Source organism: Dasypus novemcinctus, chromosome 2, assembly GCF_030445035.2.
Source record: "Dasypus novemcinctus isolate mDasNov1 chromosome 2, mDasNov1.1.hap2, whole genome shotgun sequence".
NCBI classification, from domain to species: domain Eukaryota; kingdom Metazoa; phylum Chordata; class Mammalia; order Cingulata; family Dasypodidae; genus Dasypus; species Dasypus novemcinctus.
This window is the reverse complement of record NC_080674.1, coordinates 98,315,291-98,342,855: the sequence shown is the minus strand read 5'-3', so window position 1 is coordinate 98,342,855 and position 27,565 is coordinate 98,315,291. Positions and strand designations below refer to the sequence as shown.

The window sequence follows — 27,565 nt, the reverse complement described above, 5'->3', positions numbered from 1 at the left end:
GAAACCAGTGGATAGTTTTAATTATCTGGTGATGTAATCTGATATTTTAACAGGATCACACTAGTTAAGCCAAGGCAGAAGCTGGGAGACCTCTTAGGAGGCTATTGAAAAATTCCAAGCATCAGATAATGGTTGATTAGAACAAGGTGGTAGAAGTAGAGGTGGTTAAAAAATGAAACACAAAGGTTTTCCTCAATCTAGTTTATAATTTGTGTGAGTTCCTCCTAGATTTCTCACATTAGATAAATTGCTTTAATTTTGCAAGTTTTTCTGTTTTCTGTCTACATGGTTGCTAGACAGCATTTTGAATTCGATAGTCCTGAAAACTCAACTGCACTTAATTATTCTCCTATGCCTAATATGCTCAAAACATTATGGATGTTTTGATAAAAACTAACAGTGAAAGCACCTGAAAGGGTTTGTGTAGAGTGAGATAGATTATATTTATCTTCACATCTATGTTTTCAGAACCACATTTCTATTATATTGCTTTATTTTCCCTCTCTAAATAGCATATGCACCCACACTTTAGTTTTATAATCTTTAGGTTTAATCAGGAAGCAGGATGTGGATTTGTATATTTTAATTTTAACCTAAATAATCCAATTCTGGGATCATTCTCTTTAGGGTTTCACTTCAGATTACAGCCATGCATAGAAATTCATTTCTCAGAAATTCATACATAAATACAAAGATAAGCCCATACAAATTCACTAAAGAGCAGTAAACAAAATAAAGGAGTTGATGTGGCTCATGAAGAAAACTTCAGAGACAGTTTGAAAAATTGGGTAAAATAATTATTTTATCAAAAGATAAGCTTTTGACCTGGAAAACATGAAATACCAATTGCAAAACTATTAAAAACAATAAGAAAAGTCATTAAGATGGGTTGATGCAATATAAATAAATATAAAGAAATAGACTGTGCACATATAAACAGCAACCAGTTAGAAGATACAATGGAAGAAAGATCCACTTGAAGTAGCAACAAAGCAACAACAATGAATAATAAAATAGGAATAAGCTCACTTCTAGTTACACATCAGTTGGATGGCTCAACAAGCAAAACAATAGCAATAACAAAAGTGCCCAGGCACCAGCCCCAGAAGCTTTAAGTCAGTTGGTGTGGGGTGGGCCCAGGTGGTATCTTTTAAAGGTTCCTACTTTTCAAAATCTGTATGAAGAAAACTTAAAATACTATTGAGGGATATAAAAGAAGACTTGAACAAAGGGAAAAGCAGACTATATATTTAGAATGACTGAATATCATAAAGAGTTCAATTCTTCCTATGATTTATATAGGCTATAAATTCAATATGATTTCATAAAAATACTGTCTCAGTATTTTTTTCTCAGATGCTAAAACAAATACTATGCAGTGGATTGGCTTAACAACAGGACTTTATTGGCTCACAGTTTCAGAGTCTAGGTTTGCTTCCTGCTGGAGTTAGAATTGTTCTGGCTGGCCAGTGATCTACAAGTCCTTGGCTTTTTTTGTCACAAGGCAATGCACATGGATGGCCTTGTTCTCTCCTTTCTCTTCCATGATTGAGTTCCAGTTTCTGCTCCCCACATGGCTTTCTCTTCATAAGGCTCCAGTAAATAGGATTAAGACCCAATCTCATTCAATTGGACCACACCTTAATAACATCTTCAAAAGATCTATTTACAATGGGTTCACACCCACAGGAATGGACTAACATTAAGAACATGTTCCTCAGCCCTCACCAGGCCCAGGGTACATAATTCAACCTACCATAAAAACTAACAGAATTTTTTCATTTTTGTAATTAGACAAACATATTCTACATTTTAGTGGATGAAATAATTAAGAAAAAATAGGACAATTCTGAAAAAGAAAAGTGATGATAGAAAGGTCTAGTGCAAAATGTTTGGGAAGGACCCAAATGTAAATGGGACTTTTGTATATGATGAAATGGCTTTTCAAACCAATGGGGGGAAAGGTAAGTTATTTAATAAAAGAAGTTATATAATGAAGAGACATTTCAAACCAGTGGAACAAAAGATAGTTTACTCAATAAAAGGTCAGTTGGATAGCTGTCTTAAATGAATAAACCTTATTTCATCTTTAATACATATATAATACATTCTAGATAGATATATTAAGCTTTAATATATAATACATTCCAGAGGGATAAAAGACTTAAGGGTGAAAAATATAACCCTCAAAGAAGAAAGGAAGTGGGGAAGACCATTCTAAATATGAACTAGCATTCTAAAGCCATAAAAGCAAAGATTCATGAATTTACTACATAAAAATACAATTTCTGCATGTCAGAAAAACACCAGAACAAGGTGAAAAGACAAAGGACCAAAACAACAAACTGGTAAAACTATTTTTGCATCTTCTCTTAAAGACAAAGAGCTAAGATCTAAAGTACACCTGTAATAAAAAAAAAAGACCAACAACTCAACAGAAAAATAGGCAAAGAATAGAAACAGGAAAGGTCACAGAAAAGGAAATTCTAATGCCTATTTAACATATAAAAATATGGTCTACCTTACTCATAATAAGAAAAATTTTTAAATTATGATAAAATATTTTTTATTTATCAGATCTACAAAGTTAAACATTTTTGATAAAATATTACATTGGCAAGGATGGGAGCAAGGACATGCATTGCTAGTAGGAGTATTAATTGGTATAACTTCTTTAGAAGTAATTGGGTAGTATCTAGATTAATTTTGGTAGATATACTCTAGCAAACTGATCTAGCAATTCCACTTTTAAGTTTCTGTGCTGTTAAGTGAGAAAAAGTGGCAGATGCAGAACAGCGTGTAAAGTATGCTACCATTTATGTCGGGAAAAAAGAATATACATGTTTGTAAAGTCATGGTCTATCTCTAGATACAAAAGAAGCTGGTTAGAGTAGTTACCTCTGGGAATGGAAACTGGGTGGCTGGGGGACTGGGAAAGGAGGGAGATTTCATGTTGTTAATCTTTTTGTACCTTTTGAGACTTGAACCTTGTGCCTATATTACTTACTTAAAAATATAATGATATAATCAGTCATCCAGGATTAACTAACTGGTCTCTCTCATCAAATACTCACAAACAACTAATCTGTAGTTCATAATTAATAACCAATAAATGTTAAGATATTCTATATTATCCAGGGGAACATGGCTTTATATTATAGTATTTGCTTCATCTTTTTAGTATGTCCATTATTTTGTTATAAGTTCGTAAGAATGGGTCTTATAGTAGCCATTTTTGAAAATTTGTAATTCTATAATCATTGGCATTTTATTTAAATACCATGAATTCTATAAAACTAAAAATCAGTAATGTTAAAACTGTGCCATTTAAAATACATAATTGATGATCCTCTGTAAAAATACTTATATTTTTATAATAATGCTCTAGAACATTCTTTTCTTTTTTTTTTTTTCAAACTTTTTTAGTGTGTGTTTTAAGCCACTCATCAATAGCATTTTCATACTTCCTTGGTTCTTTTAGCCAATCCTGATGCCACCGAAGGTTTGCTATAACATTTGAATAGTTTTGTCCTACGCTTTGTTTCCAGTTGATAAACTGCTCTTTATTATACTGGTGGACAGAAGCAGAAACTTTAGGGTAGTTTATAATGGAACGAAGCTTCTGATCCAAAGAATAAGTAATTTCTGGAAATTTTGTAGCAACATTTGTTAGTTCGTCTGGATCAGATGAAAGATCTGAAAGAAAAAAATTAAATTCCAGTCAAAATAGTTACCTGCAAAAAAATACATATTTTTTGGAATGTACTGCTCTTTGATGGATTATGTACTAGATTTACTTTTATTTTCAGTTTTTCTTATTGTGTAAGATGAAGGATAGTATAAAGGGTAAAATAATATACAAATAATATAAACTTTAATGTATACCAACTTACCTTCCTTCCTGCCATTATCCTGCTATCTCAGTATTTTTCTTACTCATTCTTAGATGGCAGGAAAAGTAAAAATGTCAAACCTTTATTGTTAGTAAGCTAACTTAGGCCTAGTTCTTCCTGTTTTTGATGTCTTGCCTATTTTAACTTGCAGAGAAAATAATAACCAATATTTATATTGGCCCATATCAACAGTCCAGAACTTTCTGGGTACAAGAATTATTTACATGGCCAAGACATATTCTTGCAACTTCATGTAGTCCTAGTTTTCTTTATATTTTAGCATCTTGTGTTTGTAATATTGGAAAGGTACATTCATCAATACTGTCCATTTGAGCAAAGACCCATGAAAACAAAAACCTTTCTCAGTCACCACTAGCAACAGAGTAATGTTAAGTATTGTAACATTAAGATACATAAACACCCTTTTTGCATACAGTGGGAGAATACAGAAGATGTTACTAGGAAGTCAATATAAGTGGATAAAAGCAAATAAAAAATATAATGGCAGTTTACCTAAGATATAGTAAATGAATAATATAAGTTGAAAGAAAAACCTCCATGAACCTATTTGAGTGCATGGACCAGGAGGCCCTTGAAGACACATGGCTTTGCTAGGTGATTCCAGATGGCAACTCTTGGGAAAAGGGAAGCTAGTGAACAAACCCTAGAAAATGCAGGAAAGGCTCCCTTGCCCCCCACCCTGTCACCTCACTCCATCCTTTGATAGTCACAGCTGCTTTTCTGTAAAACAAGGCCAATGAACTAGGAAGACATGCCCATTATTCTTTAGGATGAAAACTTAAGGACTTCCTTTTTTGAGGCTAAAAATCCCCTGCTCTTAGAGATAAGGCAGTTTGGCCCCTAAAGAATTGTTTTGATTTGATAATTTTGAATTTGTAACTGGGAAGGAAACTTGAGAAATGATTATTAATATGCCTTTTGTACATATTTTAAGTACAAAATAGGGATAAATGATAAGTAAAACCCTAAATCCAATAATGCTATTTATAAAGTAATTCATAGAGTAGTCAGGCAGGCAGGTATTTTTGTAATGTGGAAGGACCATGGGTTTTGGAGTCAGACCTGGGTTGGAATCCCAATTCTGCCACTTCTTAGCTATGAGACTTTGCACAGGTATCCAAATCCCCTTGACTCCTACTTTCCTTATTTGTAAAATGAGGACAATGGATATCTTGTAGAGTTATGGCAAAGATTGAACAATATATATATTAACAGAATATCAGACTTTTTAAGAGGTAGGTGTTAATCCTCCAGAGTAGATGAAACTAAGGACAATGAGAGGGTAGTGACTGCTGATTGGGAAAAATAATAATGAGTATTAAAAGATACCTTGATCAGAGAAAACAGTGATTTCTATCATAAGACTCAGATCAAAAGTATTAAGGGCACTTGACCTAAAATTCAGATGCTGATTTGCAAAAAAGCCTCTGTTCACAAAGGCAACCTTATGTAGATCGTCCCAGCATGGGAAGCAGCAGGTATTCATTTATTTAATGATGCTTATTATTAGGTATCTTGAGCGACACGTGTAGGTCAACTCATTACATGTATTATTACATTTAACAAATATTTTTTTTTTTTTTAAAGATTTATTTATTTATTTAATTTCCCCCCCTCCCCTGGTTGTCTGTTCTTGGTGTCTATTTGCTGTGTGTTGTTTCTTTGTCCGCTTCTGTTGTCGTCAGCGGCACGGGAAGTGTGGGCGGCGCCATTCCTGGGCAGGCTGCTCTTTCTTTTCACGCTGGGCGGCTTTCCTCACGGGCGCACTCCTTGCGCGTGGGGCTCCCCCACGCGGGGACACCCTTGCGTGGCACGGCACTCCTTGCGCACATCAGCACTGCGCATGGCCAGCTCCACACGGGTCAAGGAGGCCCGGGGTTTGAACCGCGGACCTCCCATATGGTAGACGGACGCCCTAACCACTGGGCCAAAGTCCGTTTCCCACATTTAACAAATATATCAATGAATTTACCAAAGAGTTGAGGCGATACTGAAGCACCATCAGCGAAGGCTATATACTTCCACTGGCCAGTGCGAAGCATGTAGGTAGAAGCATTCACATTACATCCATGGAATTCACTCAGAATCCAGGGCGGGCGTAGATATTTACATTTATGATCATTCTTAAGTTTTTCTGATGATAACGGCAACAAAGAGTATCCGCTTAGGTTCTGAGGCAGAGGAATTCCAGCAATATCTATGTAACAAAAGCAACACAATTTAAAAAAATGATTCGATCTTTCATTAGTTGAATATTCATAAATGATATCATTTACACTTTTCCATATCTTTAAAGGTATATGGATTTTGTAAACAGATTGGCTGGGTTTAAATGCCTACTCCACTAGTCATGTGATCTTGGGCAAGCTGTTACCCTCTTTGAACATCAGTTTCTTCATCTGTAGAAGGGGGATAATTATAGTATGTATACCTCATAGTTTTGTTTTAGGTTTAAACAAGACAATGTATGTAAAATGCTGAGAATAGTGCCTGGCACCACAGGACTCTTAAGGAATGAACTGTGCTACCCCATGTTCCCCCCACAAACAAAAAAAACCATGTTCAAGCCCTAAACCCCAGTCCTGTACATGTGACCTTATTTGGAAATAGGGTTTTTGAAGATGTTATTAGTTAAAATGAAGCACTGGATTAGGGTGGGCCCTAATCCAATGTGACTAGTTGTCCTTATCAGAAAGGGAGAGAAGGCACAAGAGAGAACTCCATACAATAACTGAAGCAGAAATTGAAGTCCGAGGATTGTTGGCAACATATCAGAAGCTAGGAAGAGGCAAGGAAAGATCTCCCTTTTGTCAATAGTACCCATTTTCATTCTCAAAATATCCTGATTTAGACATAAATTAGATGGCAAACTTAATATAACTAATAAACAAAAAACCATTTACAGTTTTTTACTTTATTTTATTTATTTTATTTTATTTATTTCTCTCCCCTTTCTCCCCTCCTTATTGTTTGCTCTCTGTGTCCATTCACTGTGTGTTCTTCTGTGTCTGCTTACATTCTTATAGGCAGCACTGGGAATCTGTGTCTCTTTTTGTTGCATCATCTTGCTGCGTCAGCTCCCTGTGTGTATGGCGCCACTCCTGGGCAGGCTGTACTTTTTTCGCATGGGGCGGCTCTCCTTGCGGGGTGCACTCCTTGCATGTGGGGCACCCCTGCATGGCACGGCACTCCTTGTGTTTAGCAGCATTGCACATGGGCCAGCTCACCACACAGGTCAGGAGGCCCTGGGTATTGAACCCTGGACCTCCTATATGGTAGGTGAACATTCTATTAGTTGAGCCACATCTGCTTCCCATAAAGCCTATGTTTTCTTAAAAATATATGAGGAGGAAAGCGGACTTGGCCCAATGGATAGGGCGTCCACTTACCACATGGGAGGTCCGTGGTTCAAACCCCGGGCCTTCTTGACCAATGTGGAGCTGGCCCATGCGCAGTGCTGATGTGCACAAGGAGTGCTGTGCCATGTAGGGGTGTCCCCTGGGTAGGGGAGCCCCACATGCAAGGAGTGCGCCCCATAAGGAGAGCCGCCCAGTGCAAAAGAAAGTGCAGCCTGCCCAAGAATGGTGCTGCACACACGGAGAGCTGACACAAGATGATGCGACAAAAAGAAACTCAGATTGCCACTGCCACTGATAAAGATAGAAGTGGTCACAGAAGAACACACAGCGAATGGACAGAGAGCAGACAACTAGGGGGAAGGGGAGAAAAATAAATAAAAAATAAATCTTTAAAAAAATATATGAGGAACACTTCCACATAACATTTCACCTTTTTAAATACAATTGACTATTTTCCACCATTACTGCTGGACATACATTGTTTTTAATTCTTTCTTGATATAGTATAATACTATAATAAGTATCCATGGAAACAAATCTTTGGGTATATCTATTGTTTTTTCCATAAAATTTGAATTTCTAAGTCAAAAGGCATGCACATTTCTAAGAAATCTAACGTATAATGCCACATTTCCCTCCAGAAAATTTGTGCTAGATAACATTCCTAGTTAACATTTCCAGCAGTATATGAGACCTATTTCTAATATAACATTTTCTGATTCTTCTTTTTTTTAAAAGACTTATTTTATTTCTCTCCCCTTCCCCCACATTGTCTGCTCTCTGTGTGCATTCGCTGTGTGCTCTTCTGCATCCGCTTGCATTAACTGGTGGAACTGGGAAACTGCATCTCTTTTTTGTTGCATCATCTTACTGTGTCAGCTCTCTGTGTACGCGGTGGCACCCCTGGGTGGGCTGCACTTTTATTTCATGCAGGGCTGCTCTCCTTACAGGGCGCACTCCTTGTGCATGGGGCATCCCTACGCGGGGGCGCCCGTGTGGCCCGGTACTCCTTGTGCATGGCAGCCCTGCGCGTGGGCCAGCTTACCACATGGGTCAGGAGGCCCTGGGAATCAAACCCTGGACCCTCCATATGGTAGACGGACACCCTATCAGTTGAGCTACATCTGCTTCCCTGATTCTTAATCTTTGCAAACTTTACATGTGTAAGAAAATGGTATCTTCTTGGTTCAAATTTTTATGATTACTGAGTGTGAACCTTTAAAATTATCTTGACATTTGTATATCTTCTGTTGTGAATTGCTTGTTTTATTCTTTGGTCATTTTCTAGTAGTGTCGTTGTCTTTTTCTCATAGATTTATGACAATGCTATCAATATTAACCATTTATCATTTATAAAAAGTTAACGTTAAATAAATAATACTGTTACGATGTTGTCTCTTGGCTTCAGTGTAAGTTTCCGTAAGTTTTCTGCTGTACCCTCTTGCATCTTTCTCTTTCTACCTTTTCTCTAGTTATCATCTGGTTAATAAGATGTTTCAGTGTTTTATATAAAGGCCCAGGGTCAGATATTCTTCTCCACCCCTCTTCCACAAATAATATAAATGTAGCCTTTTCCCTTTCGGTTGTAAAAATAATATTCATTATGAAACACATTAAAAATCATACTAAGCTATGTAGATGTTAGTTTCCAGTTTATAATTAGAAATATACTGATTTTTGGCTTCACTTCCTCTACTTTTTTTGGGCAAGGCTAATCAATGAATGATCCAAATGCTGACAATCAAATATATTATGCAAGGAAACATGACTCAAGTTTATTACCAAGAAACATGAATGAAAAAAAAAAAAAACCCAAAAGCTATGAAGAATGATGAGTCTTAGAAAGTAGTAATAATTCAGTAATTGCACACAAAAAACTAAAGTTGCAAAGAACCTACAACATTTCCAGAGGAATGCATAAGGGATACAAAAGAGTACCTGGGAATGTTTTGTCTTAGCTAAAGAAATGCTTATTGTCATATAACATAAACTAGGTAGGGATAGGTAGGTGCCCTTGTAGGTGGATAAATGAAAAGTCCTTCCTAACCTAGTACTCCAATTAACCTTATTTAGTATTATAAAATCTGCCAGTTTGTAGATGACTCTTAAATTTTATGATATATAAAGTAGCAAGCAGTGATAACGGTATCTCAAGATTGTAGAGAAGGAAATTTGCATTATGGGCAAGTATAAAACAGTGTGTTTGAAGAAAAATTATTTCAACCATGCATATTAATCAACTAAAATATAAGTGGTACTAGACTAGGACTCACTATCGGCAACTCCCTAAAGATAATGAACTATTTACTTGCTGAAATCATTTAAAAGATAAATGAAATGTGAAATATCACTATGAAATACATTAAGGGAAAAAATTTTGGAATCACTCCAACCTTCTATAATCCTTTGAAATATTTTTTGCAGTTTTGATCACAGAACTTCAAGAAACAGAACAAGGCTAACAAAATCAAACAAATATGATCCTGAGGAGGCTTTTCTTTGGGAATGGGGTGGAGGGGAGGGAGAGTTCTACATGAGGAAAATTGGGGGAAGGAAACTGTAAAGCAGTGTCAACACAAGTAAGCATATATTCATAAACTATGCACCTGACAAGAGAGACACACACAAATATGTGTAATTATAAACACATTTATTCTAAAAAGAGAAACAAGGAAAAAGCAATAGGGATCTGCTAGAAATTAACAGATCCAGAATGTGGCAGAGATATGGCTAAGTGTGATAATTGCTTTGGGATAAAGGGGAGCCAGCAATGATGACTAAGAAATTTAAGAGATTAAAAATATACATCAGGTAAAAGAATATGAAAGAAGTGTGATTAAATAAAAAAGAGTGATCTGAAATAAAAGAGTACTGATATAAATTAACTCTAAAAAATTTTAAGACTCTAAATTAGTCTCTCATTGAATTAAGGGAGAAAGACTTTGTAGCAGGAGGAAGGAGATTTAAAAAACTCTTCTTTCCTTGATTTTAAAATGCATATTTCCTTTACATTTGGACATTTCTGAAATTAGTATCTAAATACACACTTTATATCATATATTTTTCTTTACCTGCAATCTATTTATGAATCGATGTTACTTTTTCCAATTGCTGGTGTTTTAGAATAGAGGAATTATAGTATTTAAATGTAAATGAATTTTAAGTGCTCTCTGTTAAATTATGTAGAAACTAGGAGTCGGTTATAATAATAACCTTTGAACTTAAGGATGGCATTGCTTTAGTATCTCAGCAAAAACAGTAACTACCTCAATTCAGATGTGGCTGCACAGACCTATGGCTATGCTTATAGATATTAAGAAACCAGTAAAACAAACAGAGCACAGAACTGTCTAAAGGTACTGCAGGGAAATATGTTTATGGCAGAAGATTAAAGGACTTTTCTAACACCATACAGAGTTAGTAGTTTCAAAGTAGATAGAATAATCCAGAGAGGAAATGCTTACATTTTCGAGGTGGTGGCAGAGAATGAAATGATGTACAAATCATATCTATGAAGTTATAAGCCTGAATATCCTATGTGGCTTACTTTATAACCTTATCCTGATTATGAATCTTCTGAAGGGAAAATGACCACAGTAAGTGAAGGACACAGGGATATGAGGAACATTATCCTCATTTTTCAGAGTATGAACCTGACTCAGAGTTACATGCATTGCTCAAAGTTATAAACAAATCAGCAGGGCCTCTGACTACTTTGCTTATTCATTTTCCAGCATTATTACAAATAATTATTTACAGAATTGCTTTACTTACCAAGCATAGTAGGATAAATGTCCACAAGAGAAACCACATTTGGTACTTGTGCATTGGCCTTAATACCTGGTCCCATCATCAAAAGTGGAACATGGGCACTAGCTTCATACATACTCATTTTATAAAACTGTCGATGTTCCATGGCCAGTTCTCCGTGATCAGATGTGAATATGACAATAGTTTTCTGGAGAAGACCCAAATGGCGAAGAGCCAAAATAATTTCACCTACAACAAAAATCAAGGTAAATCTATTTCTTAATTAGCTTTTAGTTCATGCTTTTTTTTCTATCACATTACATTTATAACAACTCTACCCTATAAAAATGTCAGGATGCTTCTTTTTAAACATAAAATAGAAGAAAAATTGCAGGTGTTGGGAATTATTCTTTCCAAAAATAGCCTGCTTTAATTTTTCCCTGGACTAAAAATTGGGAATCATACCTTGAATAGTGAATATTGCTTAGCCTTTACGAATGTGCACATTCATTTAGCAAATATTTGAGCATCTACCATGTTCCAGGTACTATTTTAGTTACTGATAAATAGCCAATATATATATAGATAATAGTTAAGAAAATAGACAAAGATGACAAACTTTATGGGAATCATTTTCAATCATGGCTGGACAATGGGAATCACTGTAGTTTTTTAAGAAAAATATACTGACTCATACAACCATTCTACAGAATCAGTTTTGGCTATTTATTGAAGATTCTTGGATCCCTTGGAATCCTTTAACATTACCATGTGAAGCAGAGGAATGAACAATGTTATCTATTGTTTTTAAGTAAGTGATACCAAGTCTCATTTGTCTTTGTCCCAGTTGACAGATTAGAATGAGGAAGGAGAAAATATACTATCTGTAGGAGCTCTTGCTTCTTGCTCAGAGCTTCTTTATTTGAGATTATGCTGGTTTGCTTTCTATGTTTCTACCAGAGAATGAGAGAAAAAATCTTCCCCTTTGTACCTCAAATGAGAAAAGAAAGACAGGTCTGGATGCTAGCATTGTACATATCTCAGATGATGAAAAAAGTTAAGATTGATAATCTCCACAGGCCCACAATCTCTGTCTGCAATAAGATAGTAAGAGGGGAGAACTCCTCCTCTCCCTGCTGCCTAAGCAGTCTTCAATCATGCCCATAAAACTGGCTGGGGGTTGTGGAAATCCCACCTTTGTAGAAGGGCTGGAGGCAGTGAATATGAATATGATTCATTATATTCTTGGATAGGGAACAAAGGGACAGTGAGAGTCCTCTGATCAGTCTCGGTCTCTTAGTGTCCTGAAACTTACCTCTCATTGTAATTGAGTCAAAATAAGGTGAGAGAGGAGTCATTACAGTTTTGGCAGTTCCTGAAACTGGGGTACAGGGGCCTGTATTATTTTAAAGCCCCTCATTTGAATCTGAGGTCTAGTCAGAACTGAGACCCACTGCTCTATGGAGTTATTTAAGGAGTTCAGACACTCGTGATCTCTCACTTGGACAACTGGCATTGCTTCCGAGTTGGTTTTCTTGCCTCCACTCCTTTTCTCCCTCTGCAGTACCCCTTGTACCACTCTGATGGCTAGCTTTCTAAAACACCTGATCATGTCACAACCCTGCTTAAAACTTTCCAGCAGTTTCCTATTGTCAAAACTCTTTTTCATGATACAAAAGTCTCCTGCCCCCTCTCCAGCCTCAGGCTCCTCAACTATTCCCTAGAACTTTATCTTTTAGCAAGCCCAAACAACTTAAAATTCCCTGAACACAGAGTATTAATTTAGACTTTCTTGCCTTTGCACACACTCTACCCTCTGCATCAATGCCCTTTCCCCCACTTTGCACTTGGCAAATTCCTGTTTTTCCATTATGACCCAGCTCAAGCTTTACCGCCTCCCTAGTGAAGCATTCCCTGTTACTCCAGGTGGAGTGAATCACTCTGTCCTTCTAGACCCTTATAACTTGCATATTACTGTAGATACATCAATACACTACAACTTCTGTTGTTTACTTTCATTCAGTGAATGTTTATTACATGCTTACTATGTGCAGGCTCTATGGTAGGATATCACCTAGGATGGAATAAGTCTGAATGTCTATGCATTCATGAAGCCTGCATTCTTTAAGGGACTTAGTAAATGAGTAAACAAACAAAATAATTAAAAATTAAGGTGTAAACAAACAACGTGATAGAGGGTAGAGTACGCTGGATGATGGGAGTGATATCCTAACTGAGAGTGGTTGAAGAAGGCATCCCTGAGGTGATATTTGAACTGAGAGCTAAAGATTGAGGAGCCAGTGATACAAAAGTAGAAAGAGAAGGCATTCCAGGTAGGGGGTCTTCAAAGCAAATATAAAGGCCCTGAGGTGGGGAAAGATCTTGCAGTGCTTTTAATCAATGTGCAATTTCTTGGTATTCAACTTAGTGTCACCAGTGTAAGTGCCCACCATAGTATATGATAACTAGTAGGCAGCACGCAATGAAGAGTAATAAACACTACTTTGCGACCAGACCACTGTAGATTTAAAACAAAGATGCAATATATTCCATGAACTTTGTAACTTGAAGTAAGCAAGCTGCTGCCTTTTATCCTCTGAAGAGATTTCAAGAGTAATGTTCCCATATCCCCTGTAACATTATATATAGTATGTCATTTCAGTAGATTTGGATGAATGGATAGCTGTAAACTTTCAAAAGTAATTTCTAGTGTACAAATGGTGAACATTAACATCAGAAAATATCAATGAAATATAAGGTAACAGTTGATGGACTTATGGTTAAAGAAACTTAACATTTTATTTGCATTTACGATTGAGTACTTGGTAAGTCCTTAATATTTATTATACTTGACAAATTATAAATAACTTTCCATATGGATTTTGCTTTCTGCTTTATTCTTTTAAATATTTTACTCAATAAATGCTTTTTTAAAAAAACAGTCCTTCACTTGTAAACTTCTCTCTGTATAGAAGAGATGCTACATATGCTTCACTAATACAATTATGCTCTACTCCAAAGTACAGCAAAATAAATATGGTTTTATTAAAATAACTTGTTACAAAAATGGATATTTTTTCTTAATCTGTGCCTCATCACATCTAAATTGGAAACTCTAAAGCATGTAGAGCACCGTCTTGATAATTATTTTATGGAGGCAGATTTGGTTATGTGTTGGCCTTCTACCTGAAGGAAGGAAGAAAATTCACTAAGATTCTGGATCAGGATATATACAGGGAAGTTGATTTCAACTTTAGTTATCCCTCTCTCTGAAGGGGCATGGGGGAAAAGATTTGTTTTGCAGTTGTTTCAAGTATAAGTCACAAGATTCTTTGGGTAAACTTTCTCACCTCCTAGGATGTAAGCTGCCTTATACTTACCTGGCTGTATGTACCTGTGTTTGGCTGAAGTGTTTGGCTGAATAGTGATTCCTGAATAAAGCCAATAAAAAGTTTTGATTTAAGCAGATGGTAGCCTTCTATGACCCTTTCTTTAAGTATGAATAAATTTGAGTATTTTTTCATTTATAAGTAAAGGCTTTCTATTCCATTAATGATGCAAGTTATCCAATATTTATATGTGTCAAGATTCTTGCAGCAATTTGGCATTGTTCATGAGTTCCAAAATAGTTATTGGATTATGATTGTAAACTGGTCTGTCAGCGGTATCACTTTTAATTGACTAAATTATGATTAGGACTTTGATTGGGCCACATCAGCAGGGTGTTGAGTTCCTGACCCTTGGTGGTCAGGGATGCACTTAGAAAAGACATGGCAAAAGCAGAGTTGGGAATTTTGAGCTGGAGCCCAGGAAGTGAACACATAGGAGAAGAACTCAGAGGAATAGAGATGGCTCCTTAGACACAGCAGAAGCCTGGAGAGAGAGACAGAGCCTTTTGCCTGATAGTCTATAGCTGGCCTTGTGGACAAAGCATAGCAGCTGATCCCAGAGAGAAACGGAGCCCTGGGAAGAGAGGAACCCAGGAAGCTTGAACCCTTGGCAGATGTGGGCAGCCATCTTGCTCCAATATGTGGAAATAGACTTTGGTGAGGGAAGTAGCTTACACTTTATGGCCTGGTAATTGTAAGCTCCTACCCCAAATAAATACCCTTTATAGAAGCCAACAGATTTCTGGTATTTTGCATTAGCACCCTTTTGGCTGACTAATACAATTCTCATCATTCTAAGTCTGTAGTATCTAAGCAACTTTTGTAAAAAATTATCTGAGAATGTTCATACAAGTCAACAACCAGCATGACCATAGTTTGTTGAAAAGATACTACACTTTTTCTTTATGTAATTGCTTATCAACTATATCACTTACCAAGCATGGCATCTGTCTCAGCACACATTGCATAATAAAATGCCCTAATATTCTTAATTTCTTTTTTTGTGAACTTCCCAGTACAGTTTTTTGTATAAGAAGAATAATAATCTATAGGGTGCATTTCTGACAGAGGCAACCACTTTGGGATTTTGATGGCATTGTAAGATACCTAGAAAACGGAAAAAAAACTTGGTTATGCTATTAAAGTAGTAATATTCCTCCCCCATGCCCTCAACAAGTACATATGCTGAAGTAGAAAACATTTACTTAGAACAGTAGAAAAGAATGGTTATGAATTATGTAAAGAAAATAGTGAATGAAATACACAAATTAGGAACAAATTGTTAATATTTCCAGTAACGACAAAAGGTATATATCAATTATCTGTGTATATAGTGAAACAGTTGTGAACATTATTTAAAACTTTATACCTGTTCATGAAAAACACGAGCTATATTAGATAGTATTCTAGTACAGAAAAGTGTCCAAGCACTTTAAACAGTTGTATGACAATTCAAAACTCCAGACTTAACAACCTAAGAATCAGGGCTCCTTCTGTCCAGTAGTTCACTAGGAAAAATACCAATAAGTAGTGAAATAGCCAAATATTTGTTTTAAAAAGACACAGCTTTGGGAAGTGGCTGTGGCTCATTCAGTTGGGTTCCTGTCTACATATGGGAGGCCCTGGGATGCGAACTCTTGTGAAGGCAGGCTCGCCTTCACGCTGTAGAGCGCTGCCCGATCTGCAGAGGCGGCGGAGTGCCACCTGGCCCACAGGTGTCACGGAGAGCTGACTCAGCAAGGTGATGCAACCAAAAAAAGGGAGACAAGCAAAAACACAGAAAAGCACACAGCAAATGGACACAGAAAGCAGAGAGCAAGCAAGCCACAAGGGGGGAGCGGAAATAAAATAAATACAGACACAGAAGAACGCATAGCAAATGGACACAGAGAGCAGGTAGCATGCAAAAAGCCACAAGGAGGGGGGATTTTTAAAAAGACAGCTTTTTAATACATACAGATGCTTACAGTTTTGGTGAAAACAATTAAGACTAGACCATTAGGTCATATGTATCTTTTAGTCATGCAACATTCAAGAAGCAAAAAAATATTTATTTACTATTTACTTCAAAGTTTTTTTTTTAACATATTGAATTTGACTAGTACTAACTCCAGAGAAATATCTGAATATGGAGCTCTCAGAATTTTTTAAGAAGACCTGAAGTATCTAAAACTCTGAAATTATTTCCTTTAAAGTAAGGTGTTCTAAATAGTGTTTTCAACTAGTTTTTTCAGGTAAATTTGGTTTAAGATGACACATTTCAAAACAGAGGCAGTCCTCCTTTGGCATGGCTCAGATATGTAGATACGCATGAATTTCAGTTTACCATGGTTTAGCTGAATAGTACTAGTCCCCCCAAACTGTTCAAATTTCAATTACCACTAAATTTCAGTTACATTAATTGTAACTGCACATAGTACAAACTTTCCTGCTAGCTTTTTAAACCACAAATCACTATGCAAATAACACATGTGCATCATGACCAGTGACCATTCACACCATTTTTATCATAGTCTGTCAGTGATTGGTCACTGTGTATCTGTTATTCATTTGATGTTCAGACAGCAAAGTATGTAGTTGTGCTATCTTCTTGTCTTCCAGTGACAAATCCATGCAACATTTCAGAAATGAGTACTCAAAAGAGAGTTTGGCCAACAAAGATGAAACTGCAGCCAAGAATGGAAAAGTGATAATGCTGGAGGTGAAATCTGAATCAAATGTAAATGGAGTTACAGAAGAAAAGCTGACACTAGAAATGTTGACACTGTGGTCATTTGAGAGACTCTAGACACACAGCTAGAGGAACTTAGTGAAGGCAAACATATCAACATAAATGAGGAAAGTAAAGAAAAGGATGAAGATATCCTAGAAGAAGTGACAGTGGCCTGAAAAACACTCCACATTAAAGGAATTCTTGGTTGGGAAGCGGAACTGGCTCAACTGTGAATGTCCATCTACCACATGGGAGGTCCAGGGTTCAAACCCAGGGTCTCCCAACCCATGTGGTGAGCTGGTCCACGTGCAGTGCTGATGCGCAGAAGGACTGCTGGCCCGTGCAGGAGAGTCCCCTGTGTAGGGGAGCCCCATACACAAGGAATGTGCCCTGTAAGGAGAGCTGCCCTGCGCGAAAAAAGTGCAGCCTGCCCAGGAGTGGCACTGCACACATGGAGAACTGACGCAACAAGATGATGCAGCAAAAAAAAGAGTCACAGATTCCTGGTGCTGCTGACAAGAATGCAAGCGGACACAGAAGAACACATAGTGAATGGACACAGAGAGCAGACAACAGGGTGGGGGGGGGCGGGTGCAGGGAAAGAGAAATAAATAAAAAATTAAAAAAAGGAACTCTTGGTGATACATGATATTTTAAGTGCAAAGTATAAAATGTTGGAAAGTGATCAAATTTAGAAAGAAATATGACAATTTGCCAAGACATAGAAAAGATGCTTACTCCATATCATAAGATACATGAGAAGAAGGTAAGCACTGTTCAAACTACTCTCGGTAAATTTTCACACAATACCACATTTTAATTCTCAATGTTTTTTGTGTTTTCAACTATAGCACAGTAAATACTAGTTTTTATTATTTTTTCTATTTCCCTGTAAATTTATAACCAAGGTAAGAGGGTTATTAATGTTTTGACTAATGTTTTTAAGGGACACAGAACAACGGTCATTTTTGCAATGGATTATTAAGATCACTTTGTACTCTTTCAGCTTGCATAGTCATTGTTATGGTCTTGAATTACTGTGCAAAGCAAAAACTGCCTGTATTTCTTAAGGGATGTCTCTGAGTTTCCCATTTTATAGACATATCATTTGCAAATGTATTCAGCTAGGAAGTAGGTTTCTAAATTTTAAAACTTATTTTATTTCTGTAAAATTGTTCCTATAGTTTTTATCAACTCGTTACTTGTCAACTTTGATTTAATGAGTATATACAATTTTTAGATTTTTCTTTAAAAGTGTTAATAAAAGAAACAATGATCTTTCAGTATACATAGTGTGCTTACTTTTTCAAGCCAATAAAGAGATGTGTGAAATGTTGAAGATCCAAAGTTTTCTCCTGAAGATGGTGAAGGATAAGGGTGAGGTAAATTTAATCCCAGGTAAAGAACAAATGGTCGTGTGTAATTAATTGCTTCCTTTCTTAACCAGTTTACTGCCCTGTCTGTATTCTTCCAGTCCTTTTCCATCACTCTTACTTTAGTCTTAATAGGGATAAGATTAACCATAGGCCTGCCTTCTTGTGTGAGTAAGAAATCAACATCTCTTGTCCATGCTTCCACCCGATTGCTGAGGGAACAAAAAAAGACAGGTATATTGTCAGGTACTAAAAAAATTTAAACCAACCTATCATACATATAAGAAGATAATATGGAAAACAATTTTTAGAATTAGTCATGTAACTTCAGAATAACTATACTAGATCGCAATAAGAAAGTTATTGAGCGTTGCAAATTCAAAAAAAAAAAAAACAACAAGAAAAAATAACAAGAATCCAATATCTACCTATATGTTAAGACTATGAGATTCCTTAGAATGATTGCTTTTTCTTACAATAAGATTGTTTTAGTTTCTCATGGTTGCTGTAACAAAGTACCACAAATTGGATGGTCATTGTGCTAAGTGTTGGTATTTTCCTTGCACCATTAATTGCTTTAACCTCCTTCAAATATAAATTTTCTAATTACTTGGTTGCTGGGAGTATTTTGTATAAATTTCATTATATCCTATTCCATGGTCTGTGTAATTTGCCTAGAATATCAAGAGTTATCATTTTGATCAAGACAACTAAAAAGGGCCTGTATTAATGAGTAGGAACCAAAACTACTTGTAGTTTGGATACTTTATGATTCATTGCCTCCTTTCATTTTAAATTTACTATGAAGCACCAAGTTCTTAGTTTGATTCCATGGTTTATAGTGTTTTAACCAGTAAACTCAATCCCACTTCAATACTCTTGCAAAAGGCCAAACATACATTGTATAGTTTCCTATATGTCAGCATTTCTCAAAGTATGGTCCAGGGACCCCTGTGTAGTTCTTGAGACACTTTCAGGGGCTCCATGAGGTCAAAACTCTTTTCATAAAAATACTAAGACATTATTTGTCTTTTTCCACTACAATTCTTTCATGAAGAGACCATCCAATTTATCCTCAGGTGGGAATTCAGATGTGGAAGATACCTATCTCAAAGGAGATTGTTCTCTATAACCTTAGAGAGGCTTCTATGTGTCATTTTGTCAGTATACACTAAGCGACCCTCTTAGAGTGCATGAAGGTCTACCTTGGCTCTCTGCAGAAATGTAAAGGGTCTCTCTTCTCAAAGGGATACAAATGATAACCACATTTTTCTATTACAGGCTGTATTAGCCAAAGGAGTGCTGATGCAAAGTTGCTTTTTTTTTTTTTCAAAGATTTATTTATATCTTTCCTTCATTGTCTGCTCTCTGTGTACATTCGCTGTATGTTCTTTTGTGTCTGTTTGTATTCTCATTAGGCAGCTTGGGGAATTGATCCTGGGACCTTCTGGAGTGGGAGAGAAGCGATCATTCTCTTGTGCCACCTCAGCATCCTGATCTGCTGTGTCTCTTATTGTCTCTCCTCTGTTCTCTTTTTGTTGCGTCATCTTGCTGTGCCAGCTCTCCGCATGGGCCAGCACTCCTGCATAGGGCAGCACTCCACATGGGCCAGCTTGCCTTCCCCAAGAGACCCTGGGCATTGAACCCTGGACCTCCTATATGGTAGATGGGAACCCAGTTGCTTGAGCCACATCCTCTTCCCTCTGATGGCAGGCTATGTCTGCAAGAGTTCAGCCCTTCTCCTTCCTCTTAAGACACCATGGTCCCAGCTGCAGCCTGGCATAAGGCTTGTCAGTTTTCTTGGGACTCCTTTCTTTCCAGGCTCAGCTGCTCTGCTCTCTCCACAAGGTCAGCTGTAGACTACCAGGCTCACATCTTTTCCCAGAGCTGTGTCTATCTCTACAGAGCTCTGTCTTACTGCCTGTCTGCTTCTGTGTTCTCCTTCTCCATGTGTTTACTTCCCTGTCTTTGATTGAGCATCTGTTTATACAGCCCACTGCTGTAGGCTAACTGTAGGCAGGCACTCAGATGGAGTCACCCTAATGACTGTGGTCAAATAAAAGTCCTGATCTTGATTTAATAAAGTAAAAGTGAAACCTCTGAGTCTAATGCAATCTAATACACCCAGAGGAACAGACTAGCTTACAAACATAATCCAATATCTATTTTTGGAATTCATAAACAATACTAAAGTGCCACACTGGCTTTCTTAATTTGTTACACCTTGACCAACCTCAAGTTCAGCTACTACAAGTGTGGTCCAGAGATCAGCAGCATCAGCAACACTTGGGAACTTGTTAAAAAAGCAGAATCTCAGGACCCACCCCAGACCCACTAAACCAGAAAGTACTCAGGTGCCTTGTGTACATATTAAAGTTTGAGAAGCACTGCTCTACATAACAGTATAAGAATTCTTTTCTTCAAAAATTCTAAATTTTAGACAGGCTAATCAAAATGAGTTTACATGGAAGTGGATGTGACTTAAGCAGTTGAGTGCCTACTTCCTACATGGGAGTTCCCAGGTTTAGTTCCTGGTGCCTCCTATAAATAAAAACAAGCAAAAAACCAACAAGCAAACAAACAAAATAACCAATTCAGGGGAGCCAATGTGGCTCAGTGGTTGAATGTAAGCTTCCCACATAAGAGGTTCAGGGTTCAATCCCCAGTCCAGGTACAAAACACACACACACATGCACATGCACACACATACATCACTTTACATAGAGCCCATGAATAGAATTATTCTACATTGGTTTGATTCCAGAAAACAAAGATGATGGCTGTAGCAGTTTGATATAAATTCCAAAAATAGATATTGGATTATGTTTGTAAACTGGTCTGTGCCTGGGCTTAATTATGATTAGGGCTTTGATTGGGCCATGTCAGTAGGGCTCACAGATAAAAGACATGGCAAAGGATGGAGTTGGAGGTTTTTGATATTGGAGTTTTGATGCTGAAGTTTGATGCTGAAGTCTTAAGCTGGAGCCCCGGGAAGTAAGCACACAGAGGAAAGAGAAGAAAGCCCCAGGAAGAGAGGAATCCTGAGCCCAGAGAGAAGCAAGCCCTGGGAAGAGAGGAACACAGGAAGCCTGAACCCTGGCAGATGCTGGCAGCTATCTTGCTCCAAGACGTGGCAAAGGACTTTGGTGAGGGAAGTGACTTATGCTTCATGACCTGGTAACTGTAAGTTTCTACTCCAAATAAATGCCTTTTATAAAAACCAACCAATTTCTGCTATTTTGCATCAGCACCCCTGTGAATGACTAATACAGAATTTGGTGCCAAGGGGTGGAGAAGTGCTTTTGCAATTACCAAAATGCTGGAATGGTTTTATAAATGGGTAAGGGGCATTTTTTGAAGAAATTGTGAGATGTTTGATGGAAAAGGCCTAGATTTCTTTGAAGAGACTATTGATTGCAATATGGATGCTAAAAAGACTTTTTATGATGCCTTGAAGTAAATCATGAAACTATTTTTGGAAACTGGAGGAAAGGTGATCCGTGTTTTAAAGTTGCAGTGAACTTAGCAAGATTAAGTCCCGGTGTTTTATGGAAGGCAGAATTTGAAAATTGTGAAGACATTTCCAAAGTAAACTTGGAGAATGTGGCTTGGCTTCTCCTTGCAGTTTATAGCAATATACTAGATGAAATAGACAGGCTGAGGACTGAACTGCTGGGCACAAAAAAACAGAAACTGACTCTGAAAATTCCAAGCCTCTGGAAATCAAGTCCCCAGAAGAAAGTGCCCCATTGGAGGACTTAACTAAACTTGGTACTTGTAAATCAGGATTGAAGAGGCAGTTATGTCAGAAAGACTTGTGGAAAGTCTTACTGTCTGATGGCTTGAACCCCTGCTTCCTGCATGCTAAACCAACAGACTTTTTAAGAGGCTATATGAACAAAACCACTGTTAGCCTGGACTAAAAGGGACATGGAAAGGAAAGATTGAAGGAGAAATGACTTCAAGCGAAAAACCATGGAAGCTGAGATGTGGAATTAAGACATCACCTTGGGCCAAGAGAGGAACCTCACTCATGTGTACAGGGAGGGTGACTGTGCCCCAGCAGTTGAATAGGGTGGATGTTCCCACCGGATATTCTGTTTGGGGAGTTTTGCCACCCCAGGGTACAGAGGGGATGGAGCACATTCCTCAAGGATTAGGGAGGTTGAGGTCGATGCCCCATAGATCTGAGAGGGATGGGCCTGTCTCCCATGAGTTAGGGAAGGCCAGGTGGTCAACTCACTGCTCTGAGAGGGTTGAGCCTGCCTGCCAAAGGTTAGGAAGGATGTTGCCTTCATCTCACTGTACTAGGGGGGTTAATACTCTAACCCCAAAATTGTGTAAGGTGTGGCAATCACCCCAACACTCTTGGAGAGTGAGGTCTGGAGCTGGTCAACACCCAGATGCTTGATGAGGGTGGGACCAAGAAAATGACCCTTGGGCAAGCCTGTGGAAAGAATGGGTTCCCATAAGGCACCAAGAAGAAAAAAACATCATCTTAACAGTGACTCTAATGACTTTGAAATCTAACAGAGGATATCCTGAAGGTCTACTGAATTGTAGAGGACCTGTGACTCAGTTTTCCTTCCAAATTCTCCTTATGATAATGAAAATGTTTATCCTTTGTCCATTTGTGTTTTGAAAGCAGATAAATAGTTTTGTAAGTTTCAGAGGGCTTTAGAAGATGGGACTTTGCCCCAAGACAAACTGTATTTCTTTAAATTGATTGTGATATGATTTAGTACTTGCATTGTTACTGATTTAAGGTTTTCTTGTGTTTTTTTTTTAATATTATAATGCCTTTTGGAATTCAGAGGGTGGAGTGTAGCAGTGTGATATAGTTATGAATTCCAAAAGTAGATATTGGATTATGTTTGTAAACTGGTCTGTACCTGGGTGTGATTAAATTATGATTAGGCCTTTGATTGGGCCACATCAGTAGGGCATTAAGTCCCTGCCCCTTCATGAGTAGGGACCTACAGATGAAAGACATGGCAAAGGACAGAGTTGGCAATTTTTTATGTTCAAGTTTTGATATTGGCGTTTGATGCTGAAGGTAAGCTGGAGCCCCAGGAAGTAAGCACACAGAGGAAAGAGAAGCAAGCCCCAGGAAGAGAGGAACACAGGAAGTCTGAACCCTAGCAGACGTTGGCAGTCATTTTGCCCCAACACGTGGCAAAGGACTTTGGTGAAGGGAAGTGACTTACGCTTCATGGCCTGGTAACTGTAAGCTTCTATTCCAAATAAAGATCTTTTATAAAAAACAATCAGTTTCTGGTATTTTGCATCAGCATCCCTTTGGTTGACTAATACTATGGCCAAACACAATACACAACAATGAGTAGTTTGAATAGTTCTGCCAATAGAAATTGAAATTAAAACTACATAATGGGAAGCGGATGTGGGTTAACTGATAGAGTGTCCATCTACCATATGGAGGTTCCAGGGTTCGATCCCCAGGGCCTCCTGACCCATGTGGGAAGCTGGCCCATGTTCAGTGTTGCTGTGCTCAAGGAGTGCCATGCCACGCAGGGACGTCTCTGCATAGGGGTGCCCCATGTACAAGGAGTGCACCCCGCAAGGAGAGCCACCCTGAGTGAAAAAAGCTCAGCCTGCCCATGAGTGCACTGCATACACAGAGAGCTGATGCAGCAAGATGAAGCAACAAAAAAGAGACAGTTTCCCAGTGCTGCTGGATAATGCAAGCGGATGCAGAAGAACATACAGCTAATGAACAGAGAGCTGAAAAAGGTGGTGGGGGGGGGGGTTGAGGGGGAAGGGGAGAGAAAAAAATAAAAAATAAATGTTTAAAAATAAAATAAAAAAGAACTACATAACACATTACCAACTAATTGCAGTACTGTGTATAAGTCCCATACTGTGTGGGTTTTCTGTGTCAATGTACCAAATTCTACAGCTGTAACACTAGATACAGTTCACAGGTAGCACAGGATTAATTTCTACAGTAATAATCACTTCTGAGAAATCACCACATATTAAAATTAATGGAGAGCATGAGAGTTTTTCTTTCAAACTGAATTAGGAGTCTAGACCTATAACTTCAGCTTCCTAAGACTCTACTAAAGATAATTATCTCAAACTTTAAGTCGGCGATCACACACACACACACACACACACACACACGCACACACCTATAAGCACACACACACACAGTTGTTACAGATGAGACCAGAACTGCTGTTGCCTCTAAGACAAATCTCTTGCATGGAAAAATAATAACAATTCTGAATAATGCCCTTGCAAATTTCTGCATCAGTCTAAAAAATTCTCTAAGGGAAAAAGGAATCCATATCCATTCCCATTAAATGCTCTTCTTTCACAGCTGTGAGAAATACACATTCCATTTTTAAAGGACTGACAAGGCTGTCATCTATCTTCCTTAAATATGATCAGTCACAAAAATATCTGTTTTAGTTGAATGAATCAACTAACCTTGGCAAATTCAATTTGGAACATCACTTTTCTATATACATTATTTAAATGCTCAGTTAACACATTTTTCCACTTAGTAATTTTATCATTTCTGACCATTTCTGTGCAATTACAGTAGCTGGTCTTTCTTACTCTTTTTTGAAATTCCTGGATCTCTTTGTTAATGTGATGAAACTCACGAGCTTTTCTCCACTAAGTAGTGTATTTCAAAGAAGAGTTTTACTTGCATATGTGTATGGATAGATGGTTAGGGATTTCATGGACTTCAAGTTGTAAATGTCCACCTAGTCATTTTCCAGTCTGCTTGTGAATTCTTCACTGTGGGAGCACCAATATTACAACTTTGAATTCCTAGGGGACAATGACAGAGTATATATGTTTGCTGCAATTTTGTTAGCATTGCTTTACTTAAACAAAGCCTCTTGGATTCAATTGAACTGCTCAAACTAGATCTCAATTTAACATCAGGGCAAATTATTTCTGAGTCAGTTTAGAAAGAGTAATTCAAATACCCATAATCTTCCTTCCCCTAGTTCTCCTCCTCCAACAATTTCTTTAAAAGTTCAATGAGAAATTTAGAAAAACAAATTGGAAAAGGAAATAAAAATTATGAGTTCCATTGCAATGTTTTTTTTTTTTTAAAAAGATTTATTTATTTATTTATTCCCCCCCCTTCCCCTCCTCCTGCCCTGCTGTTTTTGCTGTCTGTGTTGTCTTCTCTTCTCATTTTCTCTCCTTTAGGATTCACAGGGATTTGATCCTAGAGACTCCTGATGTGGAGAAAGGTTCCCTGTCAATTCCACCACCTCAGTTCCTGGTTTCTGCTGCGCTTCACCTTGACTCTCCCCTTGTCTCTCTTTTGTTCTGTCATCATCTTGCTGCATGACCCACTTCTGCAGGCACTGGCTCACCACGCGGGCACTGGATCACCATGTGGGCTCGCATGGGCACTGGCTCACCGCATGGGCAGTCATGCTTGCTCGTTCACCACATGGGCACTGGCTTGTATTGCAGGCACACTTTCTCTTCTTTTTCATCAGGAGGCCCCAGGGATTGAACCCAGGTCCTCCCATATGGTAGGTGGAAGCTCTAGCACTTGAGCCACATCTGCCTCCCATTGTAATGTTTTGGTGTATTGCTTCCAAGTTTTATCTTGTGTGTGTGTGTGTATGTGTGTGTATAGTATATGGTGTATGTGTATGTTTAAAAAATAAGATCGTATATGTACTATTTTATAATGGTTTTCAATTTATTGAATTATATATGTACTTTGAATATCTTTGTGTTAGGTGCCAAAAAAATATTCTTCTCCAATTTTAATTGTTTTCCAATATTGCATAGCAGGTATATGCTCTCTGTTCATTTTACTAATTCCTTATTGAACAATCTTAAAGAACATTAAATAATGGATACTTCAGATTTGTGTAATTTTTAAACAAAAATAACAATAAATAAATAATTTTGGAAAATAAATATTTGCTTTCCTAAAATATTTCATGAAACCTTTATGTCAGAAACAGGAAGTATCCTTTACTACTAATTATAAAATTAGCTCTCCAGGAGTCATGTGGGATCAGTAATTTTTAGGAAGCTGCATTTTTCTAACAGCTTAGGCCTTCTCTCTTTAAAGAACACACACATATGAACACACACACAATTAATGATTTGGGCTACCACTGTCTTTGATTCCATAGATAGTACTACTTCAAATGTTTTTCTTGGTTAACTCTTGAACTGAATGGCCAAGGGTCATTATTTTTCTGAGTTATAATATTATTTGCTCTCATACTAAATTAGATCTCATTTTTTGAAGTTATTGTGCTTGCTATTAATGATATTTGTTTTTCCTTTGTTGACAGATAATTTTTAATTACTCTGCTTGAGAAATATATTTTTTTAAGAAATTCTCTATTCTAATACATTCTGGCTGTGCTTGAATCAAACTCGGGATATGGTAGCTAAAATTGTAGTTGTTAATTTATTTTTATTATCAGGAATGATGATTCACCCATGTATGTTTAGACATTTTAACATTCTTTACAAATTTTAGAATGAGTCTAAAAATTCTCATGTATTTCTTATATGGTAAGTACCTTATTTCTAAAATTTTGCACTTTGGTCTCATACCAGAAAAAGAGGTGCTGATATCCAGATTCTTTATGGCTAAATGCAATGTACTCTTGTCAATAAAAGAGCCAATGAAAAGGACAGAAAGAATATTTAGAAGAAAATGGGGGTCCTTTAAGAGATAGCAAATTAGATCAATCAAGAAATCAAATGGGCTCCAAACATAAACTAAAATAATCATGGGATTTGGTGAAGGGGCAAAAAAGATGTTCATGGATGAAAGAATAGAGTAGAGCCATTCTAAGATTATTATTTTTTGTTTGAAGGTTCTAGAAGGGGAACGTAGCTACTCTTATACTTGACTGAAGAATGGTCCTCCTCTAGCAGGGAAAGTCATGTGACCAAGCATGCAGCTTGGGAAGAGACGCCCAAGGAGTGGTGAGGGAGGAAGGACACACCCGCCTAGTGAGCCAGATCAGCCTATCAACCCTGGTGATCAATGGGGTTATATGTTGCAGCCAGACTGCCCTTACAGCCAAGATTTTTT

At 37.5% G+C, this 27,565-nt stretch overlaps 1 protein-coding gene across 3 annotated transcripts in view; it reads right to left on the bottom strand.

Moving 5' to 3' along the window:
- Window positions 1-527: 527 nt before the first annotated feature.
- Window positions 528-27,565, bottom strand: part of ARSK (arylsulfatase family member K) — a 44,904-nt gene continuing 17,866 nt past the window's right edge. For all 3 annotated transcript variants that reach the window (XM_004470647.3, XM_071209051.1, XM_071209052.1), the window contains 5 exons: window positions 18,428-18,710; window positions 15,348-15,519; window positions 11,048-11,272; window positions 5,887-6,111; window positions 528-3,696 (listed from right to left, as the gene is read on the bottom strand). In XM_004470647.3, the coding sequence (XP_004470704.1) occupies window positions 3,413-3,696; window positions 5,887-6,111; window positions 11,048-11,272; window positions 15,348-15,519; window positions 18,428-18,710 (1,189 nt within the window). In that variant the 3' untranslated portion in view covers window positions 528-3,412. The remainder of the gene's footprint in view (window positions 3,697-5,886; window positions 6,112-11,047; window positions 11,273-15,347; window positions 15,520-18,427; window positions 18,711-27,565) is intronic.